Below are 20701 nucleotides of genomic sequence, written 5' to 3'. Positions count from 1 at the left end.
CTGGGGTTCTTCTTCAGGGAAAGTCAGTTATAAAGCCTCAAATCACAATCACATTCACATCATTAATGCATTTTAGAACATAGGAGCAATGCAACAAAATTTGGGGAAACAATTTTTATTTTAATGCTTTCAATATTTTCAGGAAAGAACTACTGAGACCAAACTTGATGCACTTCAGAGAGTGTGCCTGTATTGCAGATACAGACTAAGAAACAGACAAATTTTGACGATTTTCAAGTTTTATATTGGGTTTTTTTTTCCCCTAAAATTGTATAATTTAAATTTCACACATATAGTCTCTTTGGGTAAGGGACATCAACTTTTAAACATATTAGGAACAAACTTTTCGTTTTTCCTAACTGTAAGCAGTCACACCCCAAAAGCATTCCAGTTGTGACATTGTTGCAATACCCATTAACCAAAGTAACACAATTAAAAGGCTCGTGTGTATTTTATTATTAAATATAACAATTTCAGCAACGCAAGATCAGTTTGGCTTCTTGATTATAGCACATTTAATAGATTTTGCAAACGACAAAGTGGCAACAGAAGCAAATGGAACAAAGAGACGTTTGTTTTCACTTAAAATAAACTAAACTAAACAAACCCCTAAAAAGCAATTATGCAAAGCAACAATGGATTTTCTAGGATAAATGCAATTTTTTAACATGCAGCCATACAGCTAATACATCCTTCATTAGCATTATGTGCAAAATTCACAAATGTTGAACAGATTGGTTTTTATTTCTCCATTTTCATTGAGTGTATGATATAAATAATGCACAGAAGTATATACATGAATACTGAACATTTCTCTTAGTACTTATTATAATATACTATGTGCTGCACAAGTCATATTTCAGCTTGGAATTGAATTACATTCAATTCTTTTTCTTGTAAAGTCATATTGACTAAAAATGTGCAGCTTCGAGAGAATAAGCTGGCAATCAGATCAGAGGCTCTGAACCTGTTAGTACTCCTTTTGTCTTACAGAAGAAGTTTTTTGTTCGAACCACCGCAGAACATCGTCTTTGTTCTCTTTGACCCACTGGATGTTCACTTGGGTTTGCTCGATGGCCAGAGACACAGCCCTGGAGGCACCACCCAGGTCGTAATTTTGAAAACGCATGAGCTGTAGACACAAAGGGGTGAGAAAAAAAACACAAAGTTAGGTGTTGGCATGACACAGCAGCATGTGAAAGACCGTTTCTGTTCTTTTTTCTGCAGCTATCAGTTTTTGAACATTATTAAATTAAATACAATACTTGAAATATAAGCTAAAGTAGTATAAATTATGAAAATGCTATAGACGGTGAATAAAACAATGATCTCAACATAATTCAACAATGTTGAAAGGCCTAAAGTAATTGGTGCAACAGTTAAAATATTTGGAGTTAAAAATAAAATATAATTCATAGATAAACTTAAAAGATAAAAAAGAAAATGTAATTATGCCCTCATGAAAAAATGATTAAATAAAATATTGAATCTAATTTACACATATTGAAAAGGATACAGATATGTTGGAGTAATTAGCTAAAAGAATAGCTACAATATTGTAATTAGCATTTAGATAAAAAAAAAAAGCTAAAAGAGAGAGCTAAAAGCAGCTGTTGCCACTGTTAAAATATAGCTAAAAGTAACAGCATGTGAAATTACATTTCTTTCCCTTTTCTGAACAGCTGTGAATGTTGGAAATGTTGAAAAAGCTCAAATAAGTAGCATAAATAATGAAAACACCACAGACAGTGTCTTAAATAATACTCATTTAGTAATGTTTAAAGGCCAAAAGTATTGGCAGGTAAAATGTTTAAAATTATCTTCAGAAGGTTAAAAAAGAAAATGTCATATTTATAATCATGAAAAACAGTTAAATAAAATATTTAACTAATGTAAGTTACATATGTATTGAAAGATAAAGATACAACGAAGTAATTTAGTTAAAACAACAGCTAATAATTTAATTACCTGAAACATGACATGATATTGAAAAAGTGAAAAGCAATAGTTCCCATTTTTAAAATATATCTAAAAGTAAGTTATGAATGTTTAAAAAGCTAAATGTAAATGATAAATTCAACAATTAAAAAAAAAAAGCTAAAGATCTGAAATAGTTGGAAGTAATATAAAAAAAACTAAAAGCAATGATTAGAACAGCTAAAGTAAAACAGTAACATTAATATAAAGTTAAAATAAAGAATGTTGATATGTGGCTAAATGTAAATGTTTGCTGAAAAAGGTAAAAGGGTGGCTGAAGGTAAATAATATGTGAGTAACCTGTTATGTAATTGAATAAATATGAGCTGAAACGTAGTTGAAAAATAAGACATTCAGCTTTTGTCAAGTGAGATTTCAGAAACTAATGTGTCATTTGTAGCAGTTAACTTCATACAAATAAAAATGACCGTGTTAAATGTGTTAATGAAGAAGAGTTTTGAGAACTGCTGATTAGTACAAGGGAAATAAAGCTAATGACACAAATTCTGTGTCATCTGTCAAAGGTAAGTAAGATTAATTATGGAGTCATAAATAAATGAAGTATTGGGGTGTATCTGATTTGGTGTGAGCAGATTACTGGATTGTGATTAGAAAGACAACTCATACTCCTGCATACTCATACTCATTTTAGCAATAAAAATGACTGGTAAATTACCTCTTCCAGTTCAAACTCTGTCGAGAATCTGCTGGTCACTCCTGCAATCAGCATCGCCCCGTCCCTGGTAAAATATTAGCAACAGTTTTCAGTGAAACTCAAGTGATTCATTTATAAGTGTTGATACTAACCATCAGTATCAACTACCGTAAGTTGATACTGATGGTTAGTTTTAGTTAGTTTTCATTTGTTTTACATTATGAACTTGGTAATGACAGGTAATGATTAGTCAAGGAAAAATTGAGTTTCAATCCCCTGCTGATTAAATAATTTACTTTAGATAACGTTCGCATGTCAGTGTGGCCACGAAATGACCCCCCCCCCCCCCCCCCCCCCCCCCCCCCGCCGCCCTTTAATTATACTGTGATACAGTTTATTTTAACTTCCTGGTAACAGCACAAACAGGAGAGGTAATGATAAGAAGTGATTAAATAACAGGACCTTTGCACTTGATGACACAGTGCAGGATTTTTATAGTCGACTGTTTATAAATGCCTGATTTTTTTTATGGCCCAGCTAGTTTGTTCACAGGTCACTAAAAGTGCTCTATAAACATCTGGCCCCTGAACCAGCCGAGGCAAATATGTCTCCTCTGCGCATAAAGCAGAAGCCAAAACATAATCGAGAAACATGTGGTGGCGCCATATAACCCCAAGCCCTCGCCATATTTTCATTTTCAACCAAAAACTGGTAACGTTACTTTGTTAGTTCAGTTTTGGTCTCCACCCAATCCTGAAAAAATATTGTAGTTATCTTGACACTGTTGGCTTGTTTCTTAGCAAAACTTGTACTGTTAATGTTTTTTTTTTTTGCTCTTCATTAGCTTCAAGTTTCTCAAGCAACTACATTTCCCCTGTGGACACCAATAAAGATTTCTCTTATCTAGTCTTGGTTAGTCTGTTTGATGCTGGCAAGTGGGTTGAAGGCGCAGCTGAGACTGAATGAACATGTCGAATTCAGGAGGAAAAACCTGAAACCACGACCTAAAACAGGCTACACGTCTTCTTAAAGGCAGGTCATTTTTTGGCTGAAAACTTATGGCCTTCAAACTGCACTCCAGAAGGCCATCATAGATAAACAGATCTAAAAAGGAGATAATATTTAATCACATTAAACTTAGAGCCATAAGGTCAATGCAGACACCACAAGATCATATCCACACCAAGCCAGGTAATCCCATATATGGATATTTTCTTTTTGCATTGTCCCTCCTGTTAAATAGTCAGAAACATAGCTACCAATGGTTGCAACAGTGCTGCATTTTATTGTCTTCTTGAACTAAATCAATAGGAGGAAAAAAAAGAAACACGCTGCTGTGGCTTGGTTGTTTTTGTTGCTTTGTGCCAACACCATTGAAATATACTCGCAATTCTACAACAGGAAGCCACTGAGCAAATTCACATTTTTACAAGCCAGCTGAAATGAGGTCATACTGCCAAAAACTGAGCTCATCCAGAGTTTTCACACATCTAACTGGGGTGTTATGGAAACTCCTCCACCTTTATAAGTGTATGTTCTGAGGTAAGCCATGAATTCTTAAACTCCTTGTAAATTTGTTGGAATAAAAAGGCTAAATAAACACTCATCACTGAAGGAAATGTGACCTATCATCAACCTCAACCCAAGAATACTGGCATCATGTATGTTTGTCTAATCCACAGTGCAAAAGAGATGACTCAGAAAATGAGATGGCATCTGTAAAAACCAATATGAGAGGGACTAAAAGCAGTTTAAATAGCAACCTACCCTTGGCTGACGTAGTCCCAGTTTGCTCTGATAAAGTTCCAGGCCAGCGCCTGCCCCGCTGAGTTCTGGGCTATGTAGTAAATTGTAGAAGCGACGTCCATCAGACGTATCTTCTCAGGGTCCAAAGTGTAATCAAGGTATCTGCAAGATAAGGAAGGCTCTTACTGGAAACCTAATGAATAAAACCCATGTGTATTGGGAACTGCTTTATTAAAACAGTTTACACATGTGGCATACACTTTAGGATTTTATGCTTTACCTGCTGAGCAACCAGATCTTCTTGGTGCAGGACAGAGCACGACGGAGCTGCTCTTTCTCCGAGGTGTTGCTGGAGGTCTGATACATGTCCCAGGCAAATTCCCACTCTTCCTTCTCACCAGCAGCCACAGCTTGGCAGTAGATTTCAGACCGCAGGTTTGGGTGGATGCTGAATCACACACACACACTTTATTTTTCCTGTTTCAGGACCATCTAATTTTCACATTTTTTTCTTTGTGCTGGACGGCTGACATCACATGTTTTTGCTTCAGAAGGAATCTCATCAGCAGTATAAGAAAAAACTCTACCCGCCAAAATAAAATGCAGTCCATTATACTTTATAGAAATGGCTCATCAGTATAGTAGACTGTGAACATTGTCAGTTTATGTATGTGGTTTATATATTGATGTTTACAGAAGTCACAGAAAATGCTCAAATTATTGACGTTGTTGACAATTGAAAAAGAAGACATCCAATGGCATGGTCCAACATCTGCCCACCCATCAAAAATTCAATGAAAACACAACACTGCTAGATTTTTTAAGATTTGGAAAAGTCCATATGCTAAAAGAGAAAATGTCCCCTGATGTCTAAATTAGTTTGAAAAGTGAAATGATGTCCCATCCATCCAGGTTCTTAAGGACTTCTTCAACTTGTGTTATTGAGGTATCCTGGCAGAGCCGTAGAGACAGACAAATCACGAATCGTGCTCATTTCCCTACCTCCACAAATACCACTGGTAGAGACGCCGTGCAGAGCAGCAGATTCAAACCTACAGCCTTCTGCTTTGCAGCAACTGTGCTAACCACTGCAGTAACATGCAGGCCAAGAATGCGGGAGCGATAAAGCAAATATAAACCACTTTGAGCTTTGGCTATTTAATTCTTTCTGATACAAAAAGCTGTTGTTATGGAACATGAAATCTATTAACTGGGATAAAATAATCTGAAGGCCATTTATTGATCTTGGAGGCACAGCTACATGCAAGACCTGTTTTAGCCTCTTTTATAGTCTATTTGTATCCCATCATAAATGTCTGAGTTGCATGATAAAGGAAATATGGTATTCATGTGTATCCACATCTGAATTATATTCCCATTTCATGTTCAGGTTTTGCATGGCGAAAATATTTATTTCGACCTCTTGACTTTCAACACCCCCAGATTAAAAAGACAAAGTGTGCTTAGCGGTTTTACAGTAAGTGATTAAGTTGAGAGCTTAAGTGCTGGGTTCACTATGCTGGAGTCATGAGTGTGAGACGAGTGTCTGTTTGTCTTTCTGCAGTCTTGCTTTTTAGTATAGTGATATAGCAAAAGAAACTGACAGAATGTCTAAGTCTGACATAATTAAATCTAATTAAATCTCATTTTATCCTTGATGTACTCATTTTAGATTGAAGTTGTTGTCACATCTGGCAAAGTCAGACATATACACGGCCCAAGTGAGCATTTTTGGACAAAATAAAGGCTAAAGAATATAAAAGAATCCATGGATGTCAGACTTTGGTTACTATTCTGTGACTTCTCTGAAGATGATTTTGATTTTCTTGAACACAAGATAACAAATCCAGAATATGCCCCCCCGCCCTAATTTATAATGTGTATACAGTAGAACATGGAGCATACATATCCACACAGTATTGCAGTCAAGCACAAAGGCATTTCCACATTGAAGTAACAAGCACATGCAGTGAACGTATTTAACTGTAAATAAAAGATAGACGTAGCCTCAAAGCTTGTTGTATAGGAAATCGAAGGTCCTACAAATATTACAGAGAAAACCCCAGCGATCAGACAATCCCTTATGAACAAACATGTGGAAACATGGAAGGAAGAACTCCTTTTTTACAGGAAGACACCTGCAGCAGAAGCAGGCTTGGAGAGGGGCAGCTATTTACTGCAACCAGTTTGGGGTTGAGAGAATACACTGTCTGCTTTTCCCCGACACTGCAGATGAGTGTCGTGTTGTTCCTTAGGTTCTTAGTCAGATCCACGCCTCAAGGTCCCTAACCAATTAGTGATGTCATTGTGGCTACGTCCATCCTTTATATACAGTCTTAGTCCCAATTTTTTAAAGTTGCACTTGGAAACTTTTCAAAAATGCTAGCTGTAAGCGCACCAGAGCACTTGTTTGGGAAAAGATGTTGGAATTGAAAATTAGAGTGAGATTGCTTGAAAATCCCACCAAGTGCAGCTTTACCAACATCCACAATGCACAGATACCAACAACTGACATGAAAGAGGGATTAGATTACACATACCTTTACTAAATCATTACCGGAGAGCAAAGCTACAGAATATATGGAAAGCTAATACAGTTAGATGATCATTGGATAATTCCAGAAAGTGTGACACAGAAAACAAAGATACTTATTCTAGAAAAGTCCACACCTGTTGGTATTGTTGCTCTCCATCCAGGCGGCATACTTCTGCTTAGCCATCTCTACGCATTCTGGTAGTCCATTGGAACATGCCAGCTTTATGGCTAAGAGCTGGGTGTACCTTAGGATGGAACAACATTTTGTATGATAAATGCAAAGGTATGAAATGCCAGAGTGTTTCCAAATATGAGAATAATTTGGAGACAGGAGTTTTTTAACCCTTAAATGGACTCTTACTACTCATCTAACACTGACAGTTCTCTAACGAATTGTTTTACCAATGGTTTTGAAACCGAGAGGGCCTACGCGTTCATTGAAAGCTTCCAGTTTCTTTCTTTTATGTCATCTTTTGGTAGCACTTTGTGGTCTAGCCATACAGCCAGTGACTGCTCAGCATTTACCCGGTAAATGTTTCTAACTTGGGGCATAATTTTCAGCAGCTGAATGTACTCTTAGTGACACTTAAAGTGCAGTTACAGAAGAATAAATGACTAACAAGTGGCAATTTCTAAGGAAAGGTGAAAATGATACCACTAAGACTAATTCTACCCTCATTATCACGTCGACCTATAATGCCATATTGTTGTGCCACATAAACAAAGATTAATTATCAAATAATCAGTTTACAGTTTATCATTCTTACTTCCAGCTCTACAGTTTTATTCTTATACGTTACTAGAACAGTCCAGTTAACAGATATCCCCACTCTTTCTTTCTGAGACCTGTGTTTTTTGATGAAGTCATTATTTGAAACCTTGGCCGTGTTTAACATGAACATCCACCCCTGCAACAGTTTATATGAGAAAAAAGCAGACCACTTTAAATGATCCTTGATGACACGAGAACTGCTTCCTTTAAAACAACACTGACAGTCCACATCACACATCTGTTACAGCACAAAGGCAAAAATACAAACTCACACATCTGCTTTTTATTAGCACCTTTGGACTCGAGTGTGATTTTATGAACCGTAAACTACATGCAAGCATGTGTAAATCTGTTGACGATTAACTCAGGATGAATTCCGTCTTAAAAATAAAGATCTTACTTACTGTAAGGAGTGATCGTTCTGTGGGACGCGGTCATCGTCCGTGTCGTTTTTGAAGACGTTATACAGCTCTCTAACCTGTTCCCGCAGGTATGTCTGCAGGAAGAGACGGCAGAGTTTCGGCAATGTATACAATATTTTCTGCACATTGTTCCAATTATTGAACATCAACAAAATCAGAAGATCACATTAAGCCTGTTAAATATAATAATATAAGACATCAAGGTTGTTTTTTTTTAAAAGAAATACGTACAACTAGTGAAAACAGATGACAGATACCTGCATGGGTCCATACACCTCAGAGCGGTCAAACATGAGGATGAAGTACTCGAGATTCCTGACCGCTGACTCCCAGGGAAGAAACTCTGTCTCTTTTGTGAGGAAAAGGGTTGAATTCAGAGCCAGAGTCACGTTGACAAGTTTAGCCCTGATTAGAACAAGAGTGAGATCTCAGTCAGTACAGCCATTTATTCAAAATTCACAAAAAAGCAATATTGGAGCATCCACACACCGCCTGTGCTCTAGCCATTTTTATTTATACAACCTCCAATGGGACTTCTTCTACAATCACATTTTCTTACAGCTAAATGTTATGAAAAAATTAAGTCTCCACAATTTGGTTGGGACGTCTTTGGTTAGCATCAGATCAAATGGAAAATGTTTTTTTTAGAAATACTGCAGCGGCAAAATGTCTCAGACTTTATTTAAAGTGCCCGCTGTGACTTGTCGGGATTTGCCTGTTTAATAATTGGCTCTAACAAAACTCAACCCTATCCTGGACAGATGACCGGATGAGTAAAATAATGATGGCTGACAAATGTTGTTGTCTAAAGAAAATTATCTATTTGCATTTAACTCTCTGAGGTATGAGTTGAAATCACTGGCATGTCTAACCCTGAGTTTTGGAGAAAAACAAAAGGGCATTTTTGGGGGAAAAATGTAAGTAATGCCTGTAAGTTACAAGGATTTTTTTTTTTTTTACCCCGACTGCCAAGACTAGGGTTAGAGCTGGGGATAACACCGATCATAACAAGAGCTCACAGGGTTAATGTCCAGCTAGCTGCAATAAGCAGCAGGGTGTCAATAGCGTGTGTTAGCTCTGTGATAGCGTGTCAGCCTGTCCAGGGTGTAGCCTACCATGACAGGCTCCAGCTAATCCAATATCTCAATAAAACACATATAATATACTTCATTATCTCAAATAAATGCCTTCCCTAGAAACTGGAGCAAAGTAGCCACGTTCTTTGGTAAAATAAATGTCAAATAACATTTAATAATGTTAGGCTGTTTGGTTTGGAAGGGGGTTTGTGATTAATACTGAAAGAATGAGAGAGTTTTTCAAAAGGCCAGATCTAAATATTCAGCAAACCACTGCCTGATGCAAAGCTGCATGTTAAGTTAAGTGGACTTCTTAATAACGTTCTAGTTTCCTCTTATCGCTTAACATATCTAATATATTAATAGCACAGCATTATTATTTTTTTATTAAATGAACAGGTCACAGTCAGTACCTTGCCAAGTTAAATGCGTCATCAATAAGTTGCCCTCTGTTCAACAGCGGGATACTCTGGAAAAACACAAGAGTTTCAAAGTTAGAGAGCCACCGAGCGCTACTTCTTTCTTACCTGGGAGCTGCCATTTTAAAGTTAAAGACTTTAAAGGTTACTGAACGTGACTTTCCTTGCCATCTGATTCCCACCCACTAACCTGGAATTCTCTACTCCTGCTATCCCGTGTTTGTCCACAAAATTATTCTCCCTCCACCATTTGTTTTGTTCCCCAATCAGTGTCATAGGGAATTCAGGTATGTTTATGACAAGTGTTTAAGAGGAGTTGCCTTAGTCAGTGTGTGCTTTGTAGCAGAAACTGTAACAATAGTAACCCTTGCCCCGTTCGTTGCACTGGATGGAAAGTCACAGGCGTTAAGAAAGCTTTCTTTCTCTGCACCGCGAATTATTGATGACAGAACATGAACAACTGAGTGGTAGATCAACCAACCAAACAATCCGTGAACATGGTGACGACATTGCTGATAGAACTACAGACTCGTACATCCAGAAAAAAGCAGGTTAGTTGTAAAAGTTATACGTGAGGCACAAGTAAGGCCTTTTTTGTGTAACTCGGGATCTACGACGACAAATGTTCGCTTTGAAGGATTGAGTTAACCTCTGAGCTTTTGGTTCAAGGCCAATTCTTGGTCTGGTCTACTTTGTTCAAACAGCATCTCTGGCTTACCCTCCAACACAATCTATCAAACTTCACTGTGTAATAAAGGAAGCAAACTTGGATGCTTTTATTGTTGCTCTTTAAAGCCTCTAGAAAACCTTTGCAGTCCAATGAATCTGCCTTCGACAATAAGTTATTTCTCTTCAATATAACCTTGTCAGTTTATATAAATGTAATTAGATTTTATTTTGATAATTAACCAATAACTCACAAAATCCCTGCATTTATTGCCTGGTATGGAACAAAGAAGCTTCAGAAGATAAGATGTCGTAATATTTCCAGTAAAAATCACCCAGTAAAATGTGTAAAACTGGAGTGGCCCAGTACTTACATGCCGATTCTTCTGCAGCTGTGCTAGAAGGCGTTCCCAGTTCTCTGGATTGTAATTGACTCTGTAGTATCCGATGCAGTTGATATTTGCCAGGATCCATTCACCATTCTTAGCTATGAAAGCTTCTTTGTTTACTGTTCACGAGACATCAATTAGTTAAAATGAAGCACTTGAATGGAGAAAAAGGAAACTTGACAGAGACTGAGACGAGACTTAAGAAGTAAAAACATGAAGACAACCAAACTGAAAGCAGATGCACTGTGTGCAGTCATTTTGCTTCTCCCAGATGTTTTTGTATCTCCGTTTTTTTGGTTCGTATATCTTTGATGTCATTTTTGCAACTCTTTTACTCTTTGTGATAAATTCCCATTATCGCTTCCTTTTGTTCTGTATTTTTTCACGGACACGTCAGGTGGCATTTGGGATTCACATCTGTTTATCTGTAGTTGTTTTGATGCTTTTTTGTGTCTTGAAAGTCAGTTTGTATGATTAACTATTCTGACACTGTATGTGTTTGCAACATTACATGCACAAATGTCATTCAAATTCAGCAACACTAAGGATGATTAACGATGTATGTGATTAATGGTTTTCTATACCTCCTAAAATATATGCAAAACATTTCTTTGGCCAATTTTTATTTTTGTGCATTTAAAGAAAATTCCATTCCAGGAATATCTAAAGCCTTTGTAGCTGATTTAAGAACTTTTGGGGCAAATAAACATTTCACTGAAAAATCTTGTGTTTTTTTTGTTTGTTTGTTTTTTTAACCAATGGCTTGATTATGTCTCATCCCACATTAATAATAAAATAAAACATTATTCTGGTTCCCTTTGAAACAGAAGATGTAAAATAAAAAATACTTTGTGTTGTCCTGCATCTTACCTGGCTTGTTGTTATACAAATACACTTTCTCGAATTTAGACGACGCATTTGAGATGAACTCAATCTCCACTGTCCATGAATTGCTAAACAGAAAAAGAACAGGTAGATCTTACACTGGATGTAGTTTCACATGCCCCAGAAAATAAAGTGAGCAATAATTGTGAGTTTTACAGACTTTTTAAAGCTCACAAACTGAAAAGAAGCATTTTAGAGACAAAAACATGAGCATGAAATCTATTTTCCTTTGTAATAACCTAATCTGTGCCACTATCATGCCAGAGTCTCCAGGATCTGGAGGTATCCCAGTCTGGACCCTGTATGATTCATCATGGCAGCATCATGGAGTTCGAAGGCAAAGGCGCATCCAAAAGCAATGAAATCAGTTGTGGCCCAATACTTTCTTAACGATGTGAGTTATTCATTGAATAACTTGACTTTTTACCACAGATGGTTATTTAATCTGTATTATCATTAAAAGTGGTACAAAATGTTAACTCAAGCTAGATGATTTTATTACAGATTTGTCTAGGCTGGAAAAAAAATAGTTGGTTTACACAAAGTTAGGTCAAGTTTGTAGAAAGATGTGGAAGACACCTACGAGGAATTGGCAGAGTTATTGAAGAGAAACTGCTTCTGGTAGACTTGTCCATTGGTAGTGTTGATGGTAATGACAGGATAGCCACTTTGGGTGGTCCAAGGGTTCATGAATCCAGCGATGTCTTCAGTGTTGCGGACAGCTTTGTTACCGCGGTTCTGATTCGCAGCCTGCCAACATTAAACAAGCCAATGAATATCTTTCCATGTGCAGTCCAAACCCGATGTATTTGTAAATATGATTTATGATAACTGAATTCATTAGTATCTGAACATTTTCGAACCCTTTGCTTTAAAAGAGCTAAATATACCACGCAGGTCTTTGCTTTCTAAAAGCTGCTGTTTGGCATTTTAATGTGCTAGCCATTGTTTTAAATTAAATGAGCTAAAACACAGACCAAAAACTATGATTTGTCCAAAATACTTAAAATCTGGGATAAATACAATGTTGTGATTAATCCTCAGGCAATGAAAGTGTGGGAATGATTTTGATGACAAGGCACGCATAGAGTAAGCAACAGAAATTTGGCAGAATAAAACAGCCTGGATAATTTATCATCTTACCATTTGTATATACTTCAAGAGGTCATCCTTTTCTACGTTTCCATATTGAAAGGCCTTGAGATACATCTATGAAATATATGAAAGCAGAGCAAATCAGAACGATTGAGTAACAGTGGACACAGTTGCATCAGGCACAAAAAAAGAATTATTTCCCCGTGGAGCTGTTGGAATAAGAGCTGGGTGAAAAGATTCAATTGCAGCTGTGAGCAGTTGGACCTGAGGGAGATGTGATGTTGTAATAAATCTCTGAGTAAAAAACGTTTTAGTTTTTCCTTGTTTTTTTGTTTGTTTTGTTTTTAGTCTTCTGCCCGGATACACGTGAACATTCACAATGAGTTTGGTGTGTTACAAAAATGAAGGTTTGAACAGACATTTAGCCTCTTCCTTGTATATCTGACAAGGAAAACACAACACCCTTATTCATTTTGCATGAGGCAGTGGAAAACACAAGTGGACAAAAGCTGCGTGCCTTCCCCATTTCTGCAGACACGAACCAGATGTTGGAATGCTTTCGTTCAGAGCAGCACTGAGGGCTTTATTTTCAACATGTTCAATTTGGATGTATGACAGAAGCTGGTGTCTATTGATGGTAAAAAAAAAAAGGTTAACCTCTTCAAATACACCAGGTTACCTGCAACCTGTCGAGGGTTTGGGATTATTTTAGCCACATGATATACAGACAAGTTTTATGAAACTAGAAAGTGTTGCCTTTCAAATGAAGCCTGATCCATTTTGGAATTACAACTTTGTGTTATTATTATTTTTTCAGTTGTTTCAAAAGTTTCCAAAGATCATTTTACACGACTAAACTGAAACAATACACCGCTGGATCAAAGACTGTATTCAAAGGATGGGCGTAACCACTGTGACACCACCCACTGGTTTTGGAGTGCAGATTGTGATGCCTTATTAGCATTTTGGCCACCACCGTGTCTTTTTTTCTTTTTTTAAATGCAGAAGTTACCATATTTGGATCAAAGGCTGGAGTGCTAAGTTATCAGCTAACACTTGCAAGCTTTGTTGCTAAGCTGCATTCATAAATTCCACCCATCTATTTTCTTCCAACATCAGAGTTGCAGGGGGGCTGAAGTGGCCCAGTTCAGTAAGTCAGACTAACAGGGATGACAGCTACAGTGGGACAAATCCTGATCCTGTGGACAAAAATTAGTGAGTTCATTTCGTAATGCCACAAGCTGTGGCTACGTAAGCCTATGTGTCAATATCTGGCACCAATTATGGCCAGCCAAATCTGCTCTTCCTTTCCATCCATCTCAAAAGCCTGTGAGGCGCTCAGAGTTTTGTAGCACACAAGGGACTTCACAAATGTTCCGTTTCCTTACATTTGCCAAGACTTTGGTTTCAAAAGCAAACAAGTTATATGCATATTAGATGAGATTTAATAGCTAATTAAAGCATCAAACGGTACGATTGCTACATCTGTGTCCTCTTTCAATATTGTCGTGGCTCCAGATACATGAGCCATGACATCATCAAAATGGTTGGATTTTCTCATGAAAACGTTTCCAGGATTCTGCATTTGGATTGTCTTGGCAGAAGTGAGTTTCAACTGCAGACTGGCAGTCAAGTGAAACCCTTTAGTTTTATTGTTTGTTTTTAAGTTTAAATGGTAAATGGCCTGTATTTGTATAGCGCTTTACTCAGTCCTTATGGACCCCAAAGCACTTTACACTACATTCAGTCATCCACCCATTCACACACACATTCACACACTGGTGATGGCAGCTACATTGTAGCCACAGCCGCCCTGGGGCGCACTGACAGAGGCGAGGCTGCCGGACACTGGCGCCACCGGGCCCTCTGACCACCACCAGCAGGCAAAGGGTGAAGTGTCTTTCCCAAGGACACAACGACCAAGACAGTCAGAGCCGGGGCTCGAACTGGCAACCTTCCGATTACAAGATGAACTGCCAACTCTTGAGCCACGATCGTTTAAGCCTTGGGAAGGACCTGAAAGGAAAATCATTTTTGCTTACTTGGAGCCCTTTGTTGAAAACAACTTCTCCCACATGGTTTGCCAGCATTCTCAGCACAATTGCGCCCTAACAAAGTGAACACAGATTACATGTTCCTGTTAGTAGAAAACACACGGTGGCAAATTGTGTATTAACAGCTTTGACTAGCTACCTTGCTGTAGCTGATCGAATCAAACATTCCAAGGATGTGATCTGTCGTATTGATCTCTTCTGATGCAGGACTGAGAGGATGGGATGAGGCCAAAGCATCCTCTCTAAACGCATCGTGGAGATCATTCATGATAGATATTTCTTTCTGTAGAAAACAAACATGGACGAGACTGTAAGCTTAAACAATTTTGCCTGAGCATTTAGCAGAACTCCAGAGATATTGCAAGGCTGGACTTACTATATTGAACGTAGGCTCCACACTGTCCACAGCAATGTAAGATAGGTAGGTAGCAATGCCCTCATTCAGCCAAAGGTCGTTCCACCATTTCATTGTCACCTCATTTCCAAACCACTGCCAACAAAATAAAAATAAATCATTGCACAGGAAAGGTTGCATTGCTATTCAATATTGTTGTAAAAGTTGTAATAAACTTAAAAACAACTTCCTTAATCCAAAACGGTGTTTCTTATCATGTGAAAATGTTGAATGATCTTTACTTTTGCTGCTAAAACCATATGTTTTGCTACTCCTGTCTGTGGTCTTAACAGGAAAATGACTCAGAGGATTGAAATCAGATCCTTTATTCGTTTTACTGCTCTCTAACCTGGTGTGCCAGTTCATGTGCAATGACAGTGGCAATATCTTCCTTGTGCAACAGGGAGGAGACGCCTTCCTGATAGAGCAGGAATCCTTCCTGGTATGTGATCAGTCCCCAGTTTTCCATCGCAGCAGGGTATAAGTCTGGCAGTGCAAGCTGGTCTAAGGAGATCACAAAGAAATGGACACAATTCTGTTCAAATCAGTTCAGTTCAGTTCGGTCTACATAGCACCAATTCACAACAACATAATTTAAGGTGCTTCATATCAGAGCATAAAGACCCTTCAGTATTAAAAACCAGATTATCCCCTATGAGACATGTATGAGCTACTCAATACAGTATTTTGATTAAGCAGTAAGTGATGCATCTAAAAATCAAAAACAGTACTTGTGAGCCATAAAATGTGGATAACAAGTCAAAGTGTGGGTTCAACACATTTAATTCATGGGAGTTTATATCCACAATAAAAGCAACATACTGAACAAAGACCGTTTTGTGCGGGTGACCCCAAAAGTGAGCTGATAAAAGAAGAAGACTGAAATGTAAGTAGGTATAGTTTGGGAAGAGAGGCGCCTGGACTTCTTTAAGTTTCTTGAAGACGTTTCACCTCTCATCCGAGAAGTCCAGACACCTTTCTTTCCAAGCTGCTTAGACTACAATGACCTGGATGACTGAGACCCTTCACAGATGTAAGTAGGTATAGTTTACCTATTTTTCCCATTGAATATTTCATTTCAAATTGGCTTTCGTAGAATCGAAGGAGCTTTCTGGCAATGTCGCCGGCATAATCAGCGTGTCCTGCATTGATGGCTTCAGGACGAGCATACGTCTGCACAAACAAAACACAGAAATGGCACTGAGTGGTAAAAATAGTAAAACCTCACTGGCTACTAGCCCCGTTTTGCTGACTTTCAAAGTGTACTGGCAAAAACAAAAACATCAATAACACTGCATCAGATTCATCCTGCAGGACATGTAGCCTACATTTATCTCCACGCGATCAGTATCAGAGCTTGGAGAGGGGATGGATTTGAAGCTGTCGTCGACCACTGCGAAGGCGAATAAGTAGGTGGACATCTTTGGTGTTGCTCTAAAGATAGTGTATTGCCATTCGTCATCTAAAATGTTGCTTTCTGAAAGAAGGGAAACAAGGAAATACATAATGAGGACATCTTTTACTCCTATTGTTAAAGTTAATGTTTGACTCCTCAGCAGGTGACCTATATCGCGTATTGACACAGGAACTTGTTTTTACCATAAGGGGCTGCATTTCCCAGAGCTCTGGTTTCTCGCCTGTGGATGATGGTCAATTTAAACACAGCCTTCATGTCTGGCTCATCGAAACAAGGAAACACTTTCCTGGCATCTGTTGGCTGCAGATTGGTGGCAGCAATGAATCTAAGCATACAGGGAATAGAGAGCGAGAGAGTGTTCAGGTCTCTTTTAATTGGATCAAAATGTCCCAACATATTCTTTATCATCGCTTTTATCAACAGCTTTTATTGGTCTTTGACTATGATGTTGCTGCACTTTTTTGACTAATTTGTTACATTAATTGCAAGTGAATCATCTTGTGGCCATATTGTACCATTTAAAGAATGCACAATAACTTGTTAAAAACATTAATGAGTGAGAAATGGAAAAGACAGAGTGTAGCTGGTTAACAACAACTGAGAAAAAGATGTGTGTGTAACTATCCCAAGGTGTTCATTGTGTTCTATGTCTAGGTGTTCATGTATGTTGGGTTTGGTTTGGTTTGGTTAGGTTTTGGATGTGCCTGATTCTCACAAATTCATATGAGTATGAATGTGTAAAAACAAAAAGATGTGAGAGAGTTGTGAGCAGTACTCTTGTAAAAAAGAAAAAGACGAAAGGATACATGAAGTACAAGTGTAGCGGTTGAAAAGTTGAGGTCCCCACCTGAATGGGCTGGTTACATGTATTAAATTATTGTCTTCACTGTAGAATAGTGCGTGATCAGAGGTTGTAAATGTGTAAACATATAAGTGTACAACTCTTTAAGTTCAATGTGAGACACCATATCCAAGAATCAAAAACTGAGAAGGCAGAAAAACAATAAGCTACTTTTTTTTAAAAACTTCTTTGCTGCTTTATAGCTTCTTTTATTTTTAGAGTTTAATTTGACTTTTTTCCTCACCTACATTTATTTGAAGCTACTGGTCTTTAGATTAAGATGCTATTGAAAAAAGATCTTTGTGATTATATTTATAAAAATCGTGAGCGTATTGCAGAATGATTGCTTTTACTTTGATACTGTTGCAAATTTTGCCTGTGTACTTCTTTTTACGGCACATTTTAAAGCCAGGACTTTTACTTGTAACTAAATACTTATTACACCACTGCAGGTGCAAGCACACATGTAACCAATCAGTGATGTTACCCCAGCGACGTGTTGTAACAAACATTGATTATGAATGGATTATTTTACTATTATTACAGGTTTTTTCATTCTGAAAGATATTGTTTGTCCTTTCTGTTGGATACTTACTGGTTCCAGCTTAACTGCATTTTGATTAGGCCTCATCTTAAGCTGTGTAAATCAGTTGAGCCAACTCAGTTTTATCAAAAGACAAAAATGTCCTGGCCGCAGTTTCTGTAACTTTAATGCCAAAGTTCCACTGTGAATTATTTTTTATGGGTTTGTGCAACATCTAGGATAAGGGTACGATGAACAGTCAGTTTGGGTTATTGTTTTACATGTCAGATTAAAACTGACACAAAGAACTGCACATCAGTGGAAAATAAATAGTGATTTGAAAAAATGTGGGATGCATCATTGTTATATTAGAAAATGACTTTGTGTTTGAGCTATCACTGTGTTTAGTCATCCAGATGACTCACTGTTTCTAAAAAACACTCAAGTTGAGAAATTAATTCACTGTGGAAACTTGAACATCTCTGTAACCTGATGGAATATTATTATGGCTTATTATGAATTATTACAGTTATTATGGCTGAGTGATAAAGTTTGCAAGCTTGTATAGATATTTTTTTCTCTCCTTTATATTAAAAGGGAATTACACTTTGAACAATGCTAAAAATCAAAAATAAGGCTTATATATTTACTTATTTAATCATTTAATATTTGGAGTTGCATCTTCTTGAAATATCGATTTAAGAAATTATTTAATTATTTATTTTTCTTAATATAACTTTGACTCTTTTCAGTTTGTATTTAGCATCCAGCCTTTATGTCCTTTTCCTTGAAACCTTTCCAAATATTTTTCCCTTAATAGTTTTCTTATAAAAAAAACAAAACACTTAAATTAAAATTTTGTATTTATTTTTCACTCCAGAAAAAATTGGAATCTTGAAATCCTAAAAATAGCATTAAATACAGAATACTTACATAACTTTCATAGATTTCAGATAAAAAAAAAAAAATTAAATATAGATTTAATTTAATATAGATTATTTTTCCAACTGGAATAAACACGACCACATTTCTTTCACTTTCTCAGAAACCCTCTAAGCTCTAATTGCCGATTATTGTACGGAATACCGTAAACTTTAAAGTTGCAGTAATGAAAAGCTCTGAAATTGTTTTAGAAACTCCAAATTCAACAAATAATTAAATGTATTGATATATATTCTATACGCAGAGCTTTTATACGTACCTGTCCGCATTTGGATCATCTACACTTTCATAGTCAAAGATACCATCAGTATATCTGCTTAGATACAGTGCTTCCAGATTATCCGAGACTTCGCCGTGAAAAGACAAAAACAAAGAGTAGTTCCCTCCTGTCTCCAAGGGATCCATCAATTCGAGCTCGAGGAAGTCCCTTTCATCATCGTGGTATTTCATTCCAGACACTTTAATATTCCTTTTTGTATTTTCGTTCAACACCACCGGCGAGGACACGTTCAGGTATCTGCTGTTGAGAAAGATGCTCATCGTCTTTTGGGCACATTGAAAGTTGACAGTCGAGTTTCCCGTGAAGATCATGGTCTGGTTCGGAGTGGTGATGTTGGGATTGGAGCCGTTCCCCTCCTCTATGATTTTAGTGTAGAGGTGAACTGCGAGTACAATTTCGTACTCCTGAGGTACCAAGCTCTTCGGCAGCCGCATGTCTGGCGGTGGGGCCATGGTGGTGGGTGGCAGGGTTGGAGGTGGCGTCATGGTAATGTTTTGGGTCTGAGCCTTGAACAGAATAATCATGGTGAACATGCCGCCGATGGAAGAGACGGTCAGAACACCAAAGGCGATGGCGATAGCCTTTGTCGTTCCAAACTTCAGTGGCATTGTAGCTGCTTCTTTTGGTCCGTCCTGCTGCTTGCCTGGTAGAGATGATTCCCTGAGTGAGTCTGCCTCTGGTCTGTGCTGTCTGATCTGTTCACAGGCATGTAACCTCCCTCCAATAAACAGGGCTTGGCCTTAGCAATTAAGGGTCTGTACTTGGATTAAGCATTAACTTTGACACTGCCAAAGGAGCAAAGAGTACACATTGCAGTGTGAAGAGGGCGATGTTCACTGTAAATAATCAGTCAGATTGTGCTCCCAAACATCTGGAGGTGGTTACTGCGGTCATGCCACTAATGCTGGGGTTAGGTAAACCGCAAGTCCTCACACTGCACTCTCCTACCCCATCCCACACTTCCTCACATTCCCTTTCTGTGAACACTCCTCAAACCATCACAATCACACACAAACACCCCCGGGCACAACAAAATCCTCAGTGGGGAACACATCCAGCATCGCCGCTTTTGATTGTAAGAGGTGTTCAAAGTTTCGAAATACAGCTGTTCTTCCTTAAATTTCTGCAAGCAAGTCTCTGCAGCAGGAGGGGTCCAAGGGTTCTTATCTAAACAGAGACCATGCAAGTCTCTCCCACCAAGACGGTATATAAAGAGAGGACTGCTGAGTGGGCTGAATAAAACAGAAGAAAAAAAAAAGAGGAGAACATAGACCGTAATGATTGGTACATCACTAAACTTCCTGGAAAGCTCCAACCGCGGGTAACGACGACCACCGTGACCACTGTGCACATATTCTTCATCTCAGGAGAGGAAAGAGGAGGGAGACTAATAGGCAAAATGGGAATAATGCAGGAAAAGAGGGCCGGAGATGGGAGTGTTGCTGGTTATTTGTACTGAGAACAGATGTTGCTGTTGGAGGGTCAAGGTGGTCAAATCATCCTGAGCATATTGATAACACTGGAGACCAACCATCAGCGCCCTGAGGCCAAAGTCAGGTGGATGAGCAGCTGAGGCAGCAAGGCCACATTCCTGTTCACATTAAAACTACAT

The 20701-nt window shown here is 38.0% G+C and overlaps 1 protein-coding gene across 1 annotated transcript; it reads right to left on the bottom strand.

The window, feature by feature from the left end:
* Positions 1-99: 99 nt before the first annotated feature.
* Positions 100-20080, bottom strand: anpeplb (alanyl (membrane) aminopeptidase-like b). Its single transcript, XM_082542599.1, has 20 exons — positions 19069-20080; positions 16686-16828; positions 16415-16563; positions 16139-16259; positions 15436-15590; positions 15069-15182; positions 14832-14975; positions 14681-14746; positions 12687-12752; positions 12127-12293; positions 11529-11611; positions 10644-10777; positions 9598-9653; positions 8366-8513; positions 8091-8182; positions 7049-7159; positions 4659-4826; positions 4400-4540; positions 2654-2717; positions 100-1132 (listed from the first exon to the last, which is right to left on the bottom strand). The coding sequence occupies exons 1-20, from the start codon at positions 19695-19697 to the stop codon at positions 971-973; spliced, it is 2913 nt and encodes a 970-aa protein (XP_082398725.1). The 5' UTR covers positions 19698-20080; the 3' UTR covers positions 100-970.
* Between the last annotated feature and the right edge of the window lie 621 nt (positions 20081-20701).

This window comes from Aulonocara stuartgranti, assembly GCF_965226115.1.
Source record: "Aulonocara stuartgranti genome assembly, chromosome: 7".
NCBI lineage: Eukaryota > Metazoa > Chordata > Actinopteri > Cichliformes > Cichlidae > Aulonocara > Aulonocara stuartgranti.
This window is presented reverse-complemented; position numbering and strand designations above follow the sequence as displayed.

Coding starts and splice junctions, on each gene's coding strand:
- anpeplb (XM_082542599.1), bottom strand. CDS start 19,697: ATGCCACTGAAGTTTGGAACGACAAAGGCTATCGCCATCGCCTTTGGT. Junction 16,829..19,068: donor GATGATCCAAATGCGGACAG/GTACGTATAAAA, acceptor CTGTATGCTTAG/ATTCATTGCTGCCACCAATC. Junction 14,747..14,831: donor ATTCGATCAGCTACAGCAAG/GTAGCTAGTCAA, acceptor TCACTTTGTTAG/GGCGCAATTGTGCTGAGAAT.